The 12,673-nt window shown below is 62.1% G+C and overlaps 1 protein-coding gene across 1 annotated transcript; it reads right to left on the bottom strand.

The window, feature by feature from the left end:
* Positions 1-1,313: 1,313 nt before the first annotated feature.
* Positions 1,314-8,094, bottom strand: MYLK2 (myosin light chain kinase 2). Its single transcript, XM_064391464.1, has 11 exons — positions 6,578-8,094; positions 6,146-6,456; positions 5,257-5,362; positions 4,950-5,043; positions 4,719-4,828; positions 4,415-4,556; positions 4,159-4,229; positions 3,820-3,948; positions 3,380-3,532; positions 2,898-3,030; positions 1,314-2,579 (listed from the first exon to the last, which is right to left on the bottom strand). The coding sequence occupies exons 1-11, from the start codon at positions 8,092-8,094 to the stop codon at positions 2,499-2,501; spliced, it is 2,847 nt and encodes a 948-aa protein (XP_064247534.1). The 3' UTR covers positions 1,314-2,498.
* Positions 8,095-12,673: the final 4,579 nt, after the last annotated feature.

Raw genomic sequence — 12,673 nt, forward strand, 5'->3', positions numbered from 1 at the left:
TCGCTGTGGGTGGCCTGGTTCCCCGCCCGCTCCCATCCTGGGCCGTGCCGTGGCCGGGCTTTGCTGCGCCCGCTCAGGGGCGAACCTGCTGCCGGAGCCGGAGGTGCCCCCGCTCCCCTTCCCTCCCTGCACCGCCTGCGGGGATCCTTCTTCCTGCAGGCACGGTTGTGCCGCGGGGTGCATGGGGAATGCGCTGCTCCGGGCTCGGGGGCTGGATGCTGAGCACACCCGGGTGCACACCCAGGCCGCAGCTGTGGGGGTGATGAGGGCCCCACACATAAGGGACGGACCTGGCTGTCGTGGCCTGGGCTGGACCAGGAGCATTCGGCCCCAGTGGGACCAGACCACTCCGAGCAGCTTCAGGGGCTCAAGAGCTGTCAGCTGGAGCACAGGATGGGGTCACGGCTACTCCCATGGGTGTCAGCCCTGTGGCCCCACTCACCCAGCCCAGTGTGTGTCTCTGTAGGGTCCCAGGGTAGGAAGGAGGGGACTGGAGAAACCAAACTGGGCTGTGGGGTAGGGGTCCCACACCCTGGGCTGTGCTGGTGTCTGTGCATCCCTCTGCTGTAGACGGGCACACACAGGGCAGTGCTCAGGAGCTGATCCCTGCAGCAGCTCAGGGTGCCAGGAATACCCAGGGCTGATGGCCCATCTGGAAGCCCCGTGGCCACCCCACAGCAGGGCCCTGTGGCCATCCAGGGCCGGGGCCGGGGCCGGGACCGGGGCGACGCGCGGCTCCTGGGGCCAGGCAGGAAGGAGACGTCACCGCCGCGGAGCGTAACTCGAACCAGATGGGGCTGCGCTGGCGTCCAGGCCTGCGGGGTGGTCACCGACAGGAACCGGTCAAAGGCTGCCGGCAGGAAGCGGCTGGGAGGGACGCCTGCGGCCGCCCGAGTCCGGGCTCTGGCAGCCTTAACCTCTTCAGGGCCAGCCACAGCTCCCCTGGGCAAAGGGGCACCAGTTCCCACCCGCCCTTGCCTGGGCATCCCACCCGACAGGGGCAGATGCTGAAGATGTGAGGACACTTCTGACTGACAGCTGATCCATCCACCCATCCATCCAGTCATTTCCCTTCCCCCATCCCCTGGGGTGCTCAGAGCTGTTGGGTGTGTAGACCAGAAACCCTCGGCACTGTGCCTGCACAGCCCTGCCCGGGACGTACCAGGTCGTCCCTGTCCACGGCACAGCCTGGACCCATTCCCTCTGCCAGAGATGAGATTCTGCCTCCCATCCTCATCTCACTCATCCTGCGGCTGTCAGGCCCCACAGGTGGGAGCAGGGCCTCCCCAGCCCCCAGCGTGGCAGGTGTGGGCTCTGGCAGACCTGTACATTTATTTACAAGAAGGTGAGCGCTGTGGAGAGCTCCAGTTTGAGGCAGGGTCCCAGCAGCCGTGGCTCCTGCCTGGTGGGGACAAGCCTGAAGCCCCTTCCCCTGCTGCAGCCAGCGTGGGGTGAGCAGCAATGTCTCCTCGTGTCTCTCCCCGATGTTTTTCCAGCAGGCACAGACGGCAGAGGCAGCTCCAGAGCAAACGCACAGCCTTGGCTTGGGGGGGCTTAGCCATGGCAAAAGCCAAAGCTGGGGGACTGCTTGCCAGCTGCCATCCCCTCCTGCAAGGCTGGGTGCTGCCAGCCCCGGGGGATGCCCAAGGGGCGCAGGCAGGGAGGACGGGGATGGGGACGAGCCGCGGGAGCTGGGGCAGCCCCCGGTGCGCAGCCGGTGCCGCGGAGCCCCCGCACGGCGCGGGGGAGCAGCTCCAGCAGTTCCGCTGCCTTGGTGGTCGGGGCAGCGAGCACCAGCTGCTCTGCATTAGCCCGCCCCGCTCATCGCGATCTGCCGCCGCGGGTGAAGCAGAGGTTGTGTTTTTCCCCCGCTGGCAGAACCGAAGGGCAGGGAGGGCAGGAAGAAGACAAAGCCTCCTTCTTTCCTCGTTGGCTCCCAGCTGGGGAGGCCGCTGGAAGCGTGCTTGCTGCTTCCTCCCTTCCTGTGCGAGCAGCAGCTCGGGGCCAGCTCCGCTCCCACATGCCCAGGAGGAGGTGCTTGAGCCCCGGCTCCGGTGCCAAAGCACCGGGCCGAGGGTCCGCGGTGCCCTCCAGCATCATCGCCGGCCACAGAGCTGGGAAGGGAGGTCGGGCAGGGCAGGGGCCAGCGGCAGTGAAGGCAGGCACGGCTGCGGCATTTACAGGCAGAGAGGGCACATTTGAGTCCGAAAGCAGCAAGCACCAGGTGGCCGAGGCAGCGGGATCACACCGGAATGGCCTTGCTCCTCCCCGAGGGCACGAGAAGGAAGCGTGAGCAGAGCAGAGATGCTGCAGGTCGGGCATCACGCAGCCAGGGCAGGGCCAGAGCTGAGATCAGAAACCTCCACTCCGGAGCAGCCTCGCAGTCTGAGACTGAGCAGGGATGTGGTCCTGGGCACAGTGGGACCAGCTCGACACAGCTGCTCCAGACGGGTGGGTTCAATGGCTCCTTTCTGGCCTCGGCTCCCCTGGAGCCCAGCTCAGATGCCCAGTGCTGTCAGGGACCCCGAGCTGGTGATCTTCCTGAAGCGGTTGGCAGCGCACACCCCGATGAAATTTTTCTGTGAAAGGGAAGAGGAAAGATTCTCATCCTCTGGCAAGGCTGTGCCCTGCTCTGGGGCCTGACACTGCTCCTGCCCTAAAACCTGCTCTTAGGATCAGCTCAGGAGTAACCATGACAAAGGGACCTGTGCACGATGGGGGTGTTACCTCAGGGGCACCCACGCTCAAGGCTCCCCAGCCCAGTGTCCCAGCTGCCAGCAGCACAGAGAGATGGAGCCATTCTCCCTGCTCCAGATGCCATCCACCAGGACAGGCAGAGCCTGGCAGCCCCCTCCCAGCCCCCTCAGAAGCTGTGACCCTCACGCCCCTGCCCGCACCTTCCAGCGCCGCCTCATGACGTATTTCTTGAGCAGCACCTGGGACTTGAGGCGCCGGTTGGAGCGTTTGGCCTTTTCTGCCAGGTTATTGAGCCAGGGATGCTGCAGGCACTGGTCAGCACTCATCCGGGCACTGGGGGAAAGACGAGCCACATCAACCCTGCTAAACCCCAACCACCCCCCTCTCCAGCCACTCCAGAGCCCCAAACCCCACAACCCTGCAGGGAAGAACCAGATGGGAGGATGTGTCCAGGGACTGTGCAGGACTCTGAGGGGTCCAGCACATCCTGCTGGTGATGGGTGTCCCTGCAGGGATACAGGGCTCTGTTGGGGACAATCAGAGTGGGGCAGAGCCCCATGGGGTTAATTCAGTCCTGGACCCAGGGGATGCTGCTGGCCCTGGTGGAGAGGCAGCATGTGGTACCCGGGCCAGCTCTGGGGATGCCCATCCCAGGACCCCACGGCCACTGCCAGCCTCACACCTTTTATCCTTGATGATGAGGTTGGAGACGAAGTCCTTGGCCTCATTGGAGACACTCTCAAAGGTCTCCTCATCAAAGTACCAGTTGGCAGCCAGGACGTTGTTGAGTGTCTCGGTGTCATCATCACCCAAGAAGGGGGAGAGGCCGCTGAGCCTGGGGGTGCAGAGAGGTGAGGAGTCAAGTGCTTTCAGGCTTCAGCACCTCCCAGACCCCCTGGAACAGAGCCAGTCTGGCCAGGGATGTTCCAGGGATGTGCTGCCACCGTCCTGCCTGCAGCCAGGCTGAGCTTCTTCCTGCCCCCAGACCCACACAGCCATCTCCCCATCCAGTACCCCCACCTGCCACCAGGGAGCCATCTGGGGACAGCTGTGCACGCAGGGGAGCTGTGCCCCAGCAGCACAGCTCCCCAGATGGCACAGACAGCCCCAGCCCTGACTTACAGCATGTAGGTGATGACGCCCATGCTCCACATGTCCGTGGAGTAGGAGACCTGCTCGTAGTTGACCACCTCGGGGGAGAGGAATTCAGGGGTGCCAAAGTTCACTTTCAGCTTCTCATTGGGATTGTACCTGCAGCCGAGGAGGGGTGCAAGTCAGCAGAAGGGGGACAGGCTGCTCCCCCAAACCACTGCCCCTCTCTCAGCTGCCCTCCCCAGCTAGTCAGGGAGTGCCATGGCCAAAGTAATGGCCTAGAGTAGGTCCTGGTACCCAAAGGCTCATGGAGAGGAAGGGTGGAAGGGGAACAGGGAGGAGAGACAGAGCTGAGAAAGAAAACCTCACCTTCGAGCCAGTCCAAAGTCGATGATCTTCACCATGTGCCCGGTGGCAGCGACACAGAGGATGTTCTCAGGCTGTGGGGACACGGTGACATTGCCCCACCACCAAGACAGGACATCCCCACTGCCCAGACCCAGCAGCCCATGGGTCCTGCAACTGACCCACACCAGAGCAATGCTGACCCACAGGCATCCCTCCCACAGCTAGCCAGTGTCCTGCTGCCACCCTTGGCCCTGCCACTGTCCCCCCAGCCCCGCACCTTGAGGTCGAGGTGGAGCACGCCCATGTGGTGCATGAAGCGGATGCCCTCGCAGATCTGCCTCACGAACACCATGCAGTCCACCTCTGTCAGGTGGTAGTCGTCGTCGATGATCCGCTCAAAGAGCTCGCCGCCCTCCACGCTGCATGGGGAGGGACATGGGGTCACTTTTGGGGGACTCCCTGCCCCAAGCCATCCTCCTGTAGAGCTCCTTGACCCCCTAAGAACTCTGGCCCAGCTCCACCACGGGGTGCTGAGCAGAGCCAGGGTGGGATGTAGCCCCAAGGCAGGCACAGGCACTCACAATTCCATGAAGAGGATGATCTCCCGGGGAGTTTCGATGGCGTCGTACAGCTGGATGAGATTGTGGTGGTTCAGCTGGTTCATCACATCGATCTCCAGCAGCACCATCTCCTGCAGAAGGAGCCCCAGAGTGGGGTGTCAGCGCTGGCTGTGCCGCTGGGCCAGGCTGTGTCCCCACACCAGGGACACACGGAGTGTAACACTGCCACCACCTGCCCGGCGTCGTTCAGACCTTGTCCTTTGCTCCCTGCTTGCGGATCACTTTGGCCGCCAGCTTGAGCCCCGTCTCCTTCTCTGTGCACGTGTGAACTTCACCAAACTTGCCCCTGTGGAGGGAAGGAGGAAGGGAGAGAGGGAGAAGTGCCCCCACCATCATCCCCCGGGGCTGCTGGGGACCCTCACACCGCGCTGTGCTGCTGCTCTGCACTGCCCGGGGCACCCACCCAGCACGACCAGAGGAGTCCCACCAACACAAGGCCACTGCCAGCTGGAGGGCAGCTTGGGACAGTGCCAGGAGAAGCACCGGGGCCCCTCCTTACCCCCCCAGGATGTCCTTGGAGCTGAGGCTGAACTGGGGGCTGACGCTGGCGGAGCGCAGGGTGACGGTGCGGTGAGCGAAGGGCGCGGGCGGCGGAGGGACATCGTCTGCCAGAGACAAAGGGTGAGGTGAGAAGGGAATCTGCTGTGCAGGGGACCCCGCCCTGGGTACCCCGGGCTGCCCTGGAGTGAAGACAGGCACCCAGCCAAGCCTGTGGGTGCAGGATGTGGCCAGGTGCCGAGTGCTGGGCTGGTGCTGGGGATGCACTGGATAATGCAGCGAGCCCTGAAGGGTCCCTGCTCCATAGCACCCACTCCCCCCCATGGCACTCTGTTCCACAGCACCCACCTTACTTGATGACAGCCACCCCCACCAACCCATGTCGCATTCACCCTTTCCAGGCCATGTCATTGTCTGTCACCCTCTCCAGGCCAATCCCCCTGCATGCCACCACCTCCTGCCCACCCTCCCAGGACAGATCCCACTCACAGGGCACCCCGTGCACACATTCCTGACCCTTTCCCAGGCCAGAGCAGGGCCCAGCCTCACAGGGATCCCCACAAGCACCCACTGCCCCCAAGCCCTGCCATCCCCACAAGGACAGCGGTGCAGGATATGAGGACATGCTGTCCCCTGCCAGACAGTCACTGTCACTCTCCAGGCTCCTCTTCCTCACAGGCAGTGTGGCCAGAGCAGGCCAGGAGGGGACGCGACGTATTTAGCCCTGTTTACAGTGAAAGGGGAGCTCGGAGGCCACCAGGCAGGTGACAAGCCAAGGACAGGAGCTGGCAGCACGGAGGGCAGTGTGGGCAGCAGGCAGGGCCAGGGGTTCCCAGGCTGTCACTCCACGTCCGGGGGAAAAGGAAAAGGCAGGTACCTCATGGCCTTACCCAATATCTCAAAAGGGTCTTCCTTCCCAAAATCGGGGGTGAGGTAGGGGCTGGGGGGTGGCTTTGCCTCTGTCAAAGATGGTTGCACCCCAGGTCCAGGCTGCTCTGCCACCCCAGCAGGATCCGGGGGCTGCCCTGTGGCACTGGGCAATGTCCTCTCCTGAGGGGTGCTGGTTGGCTCCAGGGGCTGCAGGTCCCCCAGGGCTGGCGGGCCAGAGCCAGGCTCTGTCAGACCCTCTTTTGGCTCCACCATCATGGTCTCCTCTTCTATCGTCTCCATCTCTGCCAGCTCTGCCCAGGGCTGCTCCTGCCTGGAAGCAGGAGTGGGAGGTGAGCAGAGCCCAGCCAGCAGCTCGGGAGCCCAGCAGGGAGAGGCCCAGGGCTCCCTGGAGCAGCGAGGGGGCTCCCCCCAGCCCAGCAGGGAGTGGGTACCTGTGGCAGGCAGCCGGGCAGCTCAGGCTCTGCAGCAGAGCCGGGCGCGGGGGCTCGGGCGCCGTTGGTGGCTGTCCCTCTGTCCCCTGGGACACTTCCTCCCCTTCACCCTGAGCATTCACAGCAGCCATGGCTGCTGCCTCTGCAGGCTCCACAGCCCCGTCCCCGGCCTCTGCTCCAGGTCTGGGAGGCTCCACCTCTGCAGCTTTCTTCCCTCCATCCTGAGCCTTTGCAGTAGCTGGGACCTTCTCCTTTTTAGAATCTTTCCCTTCATCCCCAGCCTTTGATGCCACTGTGGGTTTTTCCACCTTTGCAGTTTTCTTCCCTCCATCCTGCACCTTCTCAGCTGCTGGGGACTTCTCCTTTTCAGGCTCTTTTTTGCCTCCACCTTGAGCCATTTTTTCAGCTGGTGTTTTCTCTGCCTTTGCTGCTGCCTTCTCTCCATCCTGAGTCTTAGCAGCATCTGGGGCTTTCTCCTTTGCAGGAATTGTGGCTTTCTCCTTCACTGAAGCTGGAGCTTTCTCCTTCACTGAATCTGGGGCTTTCTCCTTCCCTGGAGCTGGAGGCTTCTCCTTTGTGGTCTCCTCTTTGCCTCCATCTGGAGCCTTTTTAACTGCTGGGGCTTTTTCTGCCTTTACCACTTTATTCTTCCCATTCTGAGCCTTTGCAGCACTTGGGGCCTTCTCCTTTGCAGCAGCTGTGGTTTTCTCCTTTGCAGGCTTGGCACCTGGGGCTTGCTCTGTCTTTGCATCTTGCTTCCCTTCATCCAGAGCTTTAGCAGTGGCTGGGACCTCCTGTTTTGCAACCACTGTGATTTTCTCCTTTGCAGGCTCTCCTTTGCCTTCATCCTGAGCCTGAGCTGCAGCCAAGGCTGTCTCCTCCACAGGTTTTGCCTTCCCTCCTTCAGAGTTTGCTGCAGCCAGAGCCTTCTCCTCAGCAGGCTCTGCTTTTCCACCACTCTCAGCCCCTGACCCACCAGGTGCTTCCTCCTTCTTGGCCTTGTCCTTTCCTCCATCCTGTGCCTCAGTTACAGCCAGGCCATTCCCCTCCAGGGGCTCATCCTTCCCTCCATCCTTAGCCTTTGCAGCAGCCGAAGCCTTTCCTCCTTTGACCTCCCCTGCAGCTGGATCTTTCTTCTTCCCAGGCTTCTCTTTCTCCTCCTTCCCTACACCCTGGGCCCCAGTGGCAGCTGTCACCTTCTCCTCGGGGGATGCTGCCTGTCCTCCATCACTCTGCACAGCTGAAGCCTCCTCTCCTGGAGCTGCTTCCCGTCCATCCTGCAGCTCTGCAGCAGCCAGGGCTGTCTCCTGCCCCGGCTCTGTCCTCCCTGCTCCAGCCTTGTCCTGCCCAGGCTCATCCGTGCCCGTGTCCCGTGCCACGGTGGCGGCTGGCGCTGTCCCCCCCGGGGGCTGGGCAGCCTGGGGGGCTGCAGCCGCTGCGCTGCCCTGGGTTTCGGGGGGGGCCGTGCCTCCGGTGCCCCCGGTGTGGGCACCGTCCGCGCCTCCCCCGTGCTCCATGGGACACTCCCGGCAGAGGCGGCTGCCCTGCGGCGCTCCCGGCTCGGCGGGGCTCCTGCGGGAGAGAAAGCGGCAGCTGAGGGCTCGCCGGACACGAGGGGCCGGCAGGAGCCGGGCAGCGGCGATGAGCTGCTGCAGGGATGAGGTGCTGCAGGGATGAGGTGCTGCATGGATGAGGTGCTGCAAGGATGAGCTGCTGCAGGGATGAGCTGAGCTGCTGCCCTGCAGCCGGGAGCTGTGTCCCCGCCGCCCAGCCGGCGGTCCCGGGCTGGTGGCACCGAGCCACGGAGCCCACGTGGCCAGCAGCGCCGGCACCGTCCCATTGTGCCCCGGTATCTGCCCCGCGGTGACTGATCGATGGCCTGACCCCGGCACCTGTCACCGGGCCCCCGGCGCGCAAACAGCCAGCGCGGCGCGGCCAGGGTGACAATTTAAGGCCACATCCCACCGTGGCAGGGCTCTGGCCGCGGGCTGGCGGTGGGGATCAGGGGAGGTGAGCACTGCACGGCCCCACCATTGCTGCCCCTGAAGCACACAGGAGCTCCAGCCGTGCTGGCAAACCCCATCTGCCCAGGGGCACCCAGACCCCCATACCCAGCAGCCGCCAGCGCTGCTTGTCCCCCTGCCCAGGGGTAACCAGCTCCACCAAGGGGACCTGCTGGTGCCTGTACCTGCACTGGCCTCCAGCCCAGCACCTGACCCCCAAATCCCCGTGGCTGCTCTGCCCTGGGCTCCATTGCCCTCCTGTGCCCGGTCGTCTTTCCTCACCCTGTCCCAAAACACTCCCTGTGCAGCCAGGGACGGAGCCCGGCACAGCCCAGCCCCAGAACAAACCCAGCAGCGACCATCCCAGCAGCAGGGAAGTTCTTGCTGCTCTGCTGGGACAGGAGGTGTAGCAGTGCAGTCCCTGGAGAGCGTTCCCACATCCCACAGCTCAGCACAGGAAGCCCGTGGGGACCGAGTGTTCCTGGCAGGGCTGGGGGCTCCGCTGCCCGCAGGACCCCCCCCACCCCCCCGGCCCCGTTACCTGGTCCCGGTGCAGGGGGTGTCAGGGGAGCAGCATCCGCGCTGTGGCGGCGCTGCCGGAGCAGCCTCTCCTGCCCGGCTGTAACGGAGCCGGAGCAGCCGGGCAGAGGAGGATCCTTTACAGCAGCGGGAGCCGGCCCACTTCGCCTTTCCCAGCACCTGTCACTGCTGGAGCCCGTTCAAAGGACACGCCACTCTCGCCTGTCCCCCGTGGGCTGGGGACACGCCGACAAGGGGCAGGGGGCAGGGACGGACTCGCCTCCTGCTCCAGCACAGCACCACAGGGAGGGCTGGCACTGGACACAGTGGCACCCCAAAACCATCCCCTGGGGGTGGCCTGGGTGAGCTGGACAGGATTCAGGTGGCTAAGGTCCTCCAAGGTGCCCACAGGTGACACAAGGTGGCCACTGGCCAAGCCACGGGGATGGTGGCCAGGAGCAGCTGGTGATGGTGCTGGTCCCTGGGCTGGTGAGCTGTGGCCAGCTCTGCCCCTGGCAGTGGCCCTTTGGGAGAGCAGCTCCAAAGGACCCTGTGCTCTGTGGGTATGATGTGGCACCTCAGGCACTGCCACTGGGCCTTGATGAAGGTGACAGAAGCTGGGAACTGGGCACTGGCCAGTGGCTGCAGCCTTCCCCAGGAACCAGATGAAAGAGTTTCTGCAAAATCAAGTGTTTTGAGAATCAGGGAAAGAAACAGAGGAGCTGGAGGCTCCAGAGGGGTTGGGCTGTGTGTATGGGCTCTGCACAGGCATTGCCAGCTCTTTCTGGGGTGCTGCACCCCAGGACTCACCTCAGGCACTGTGTGGGGCTGAGTCCTGGCATTTGCTGGAGGAGTGTGACTCTCCCCAGGCCGGCCAGGTGCCCCCGGGGAGGCTGAGGTTACCCTGGGCTGCTCCAGCCTCAGCCCCTGCCAGCTGCCAGCCTGGTCCTGCTCCCAGCTCCCCACCCCACAGCCACACCAAGCTCAGGTCCTGCCAGACACCAAACCTGGCTGCTCAAATCTTGTTTTGCTTTCTCCTCAGTTTAAGCCTTTCCTGGGGCAGGGCTGGAGGCTGCAGCAGCAAAGGAGGTGGGGAGGCTGCCCTGGCCAGTGCCATCCACGATGGAGCTGAGTCAACCAACAAGCAGCAGCAGCCTCCCAAGGCAGTGCTCACTTTGCCTGCAGCACCTCCCAGGAGGACCAACACTGCTCAGGCAGTGCTGCTGCTCCACATTGGCAAATCCCAGCTCCCAGTGAGCCACCAGCATCTGTGTGCCACAGCCTGGGTCAGACTTTGCCAGTGCTTCACATATGGCATTGAAACTGAGAAAAGCCAGGATGGAGCACAGCTGTTCCCCTGTCCTTGAGGTGCTGCTGTCCCACCTGTCCCCACCAACACCTCAATGCAAGAGCAACACTTGCTCAGTGGGACACAGCTGGGGACTCCTGAGCAGATCTGGAGCTGTCCTGCTCCAGTCTTCACATCTGGGGTTTGTGGCTTCAAAACCAGGCCAGCTCCTTTCCTGAAATCCATGGCAGGAGTTGGAATGTGATGAGCAGCAGCAGGGATCATGCAGGAGCAGGCACACAGCTCCAGCTCGCCGATGTGTTGATGCCATTGGGTACAAGCAGAGGCTGGAGCATCACCAACAGCCACAGTTCTTGGTGACAATGGCACACACACTGCCCAGCCCTGGCACAGCCACCACTCCTGTGATGAGTGGGAGTCCCCCACCTTGGCCTCTGCAGGGCCACAGTCAGCAATAACTGGCCAGATGCTGTGCCTGGCCAGCGGGGCCTCTGCCCATCGACTGTCATCGCCAACAGACAGCTTGGAATTGCCTCTCTCCTCCAGCTGAGGGCTGCCAGGCACCTGGAGGCCACCAGTGTCACTTCAGGCACATACTGCCACCACTCCGCCAGCCTTTGGCTCTGCACCCTCCTGGCAGAGGGTGGAAGGTGGAAGGAGCACATCCCAAGGTGGAAGGAGCACATCCATGGCCAAGCACGAGGCAGGAGCCCGTGAGCCAGAGCTGTGCCCCACAGCCCCCTTGGAGCTCTTGGTGTGGTGGACACGGGGATAAAATTCTCCAAGGAGAGCAGGAGCAAGCAGCTGGACACCAGCCAGCCTTCCCGGGATGCTTGCAATCTTCCACGCTCCCTGGGAGCAAGGTTGGTCTGGGCACAAATGCCTGGCACAAGGTGAGGAAGCAAAGCCCTGGGTGCGGATACTGGGGAGCCATGGCTTGGCATTAGCACAGATAAAATTCATTTGTGGGCAGAGAGAAATAGGCTGAAATCACACCTTTGGGAAGAAGGAATTGTAGAATTGAAGGGCAGTATCTGTCCCACCCCAGGATTTCAGATGCCTCAGTCCAAAACCACACGCCCAAGGAGCAGCACAGTGCCCTGGGGCTCTGCAAACCAGCCACCACCCAGGCTTCTCAGCCTGGGCTTGGGCTTTTTTTTTTCCTCCCTTCCCATTCAGGAACTTAAGCCAGAGCCTACATTGGCTGCAGCTGGGAAACAGCCTGTCCTGGGGCTGTCTGGCAGTGCCTCAAGCACGCCGTTCCCTGGCGACGCCGTTGTCACAACTGCGGCAGCACCAGCACACTTTAACCTTTACGTTTACCCTGGGCAGGGAGGCTCCGAGCCGGCCCATTCCCGGGAAACCCTACACCCCAGCTAAATCGAGCAGCAGGGAAGGCTGAACAACATCCCCACCTGAATCCCAGCCATGCTGCTGAAACACAAACCAGCCGGGCTGTCTGGCTTAACTGCTTCCATCAGAACCAGGGCTTCCACCACGAGCTGCTGTGGTGTCACGACAGGTGCCAGCAAGGTGATGGGGAAAGACAAGGAAAAACCCCAACATCATCAAAAGAGCATCCAGAGGGATGTAGCCACCAGCAGCAGCACCAGGACCTGCTCAGGTCCAGGAGTTCTTGCCAGGTTCAGGCCAGGTCACACAAGCAGCTGCAAAGGTTTCCCAGTGGAGACAGAAGGGAGAAGCATCATCAAGCCCTTTCATAAGAATTTATTCACCAGATAATTTGATCATGTAATCAACATGAAAGTCCAGGAAAACATTGGCTGCCTTTAAGTTCCAGCCCTAGTCTGTGTTCAGCAAATTATTTTGATGACAAATTGAGTACAGCCCAACTAGAAGAGCACAGGAAGGTTTTGTGCCCAAATCTCCTCTCTCCTCCCAGTCCTTGCTCTCAAGGCACGCACGTAAGGGTGATGAGCTTTGAGTACCAGAATACAAAAATGTGTTTGCAAAATCCACACAGAGACTATAGATTTTACATCTTTTTTCTCAGCCTACCCTGACTCTAAAGGGAGGTGCTGCAACAGCACTTAGTTAAATCCCAGTGTGTTGCTCTGATCCTATAAATTTGTTCTCCCCAGCAGAAAAAAATCACCTGCCACCCTTTTCCTGCTGAAGCCTTGGCCAAATCCCATCCTCTCCAACATCCAGCTCCTTCAGGACATGATTTTTATACTTTGTACACTAGAGCAGTTTTCCCACCATGTCAGCACTTCCCTCCTAACTAAGGGAACAGGTCCCACA

The sequence above is a fragment of the Passer domesticus genome, chromosome 16, assembly GCF_036417665.1.
Source record: "Passer domesticus isolate bPasDom1 chromosome 16, bPasDom1.hap1, whole genome shotgun sequence".
Taxonomy (NCBI): domain Eukaryota; kingdom Metazoa; phylum Chordata; class Aves; order Passeriformes; family Passeridae; genus Passer; species Passer domesticus.

Excerpts from the sequence above, each read along its gene's own strand:
- MYLK2 (XM_064391464.1), bottom strand. The coding sequence starts at position 8,094 with ATGGAGCACGGGGGAGGCGCGGACGGTGCCCACACCGGGGGCACCGGA. Across the intron at positions 5,363-6,145 it reads AGACCCTTTTGAGATATTGG|ACGATGTCCCTCCGCCGCCC; the intron begins GTAAGGCCATGA and ends TGTCTCTGGCAG. Across the intron at positions 3,031-3,379 it reads CTCATCATCAAGGATAAAAG|TGCCCGGATGAGTGCTGACC; the intron begins GTGTGAGGCTGG and ends TCTTTCCCCCAG.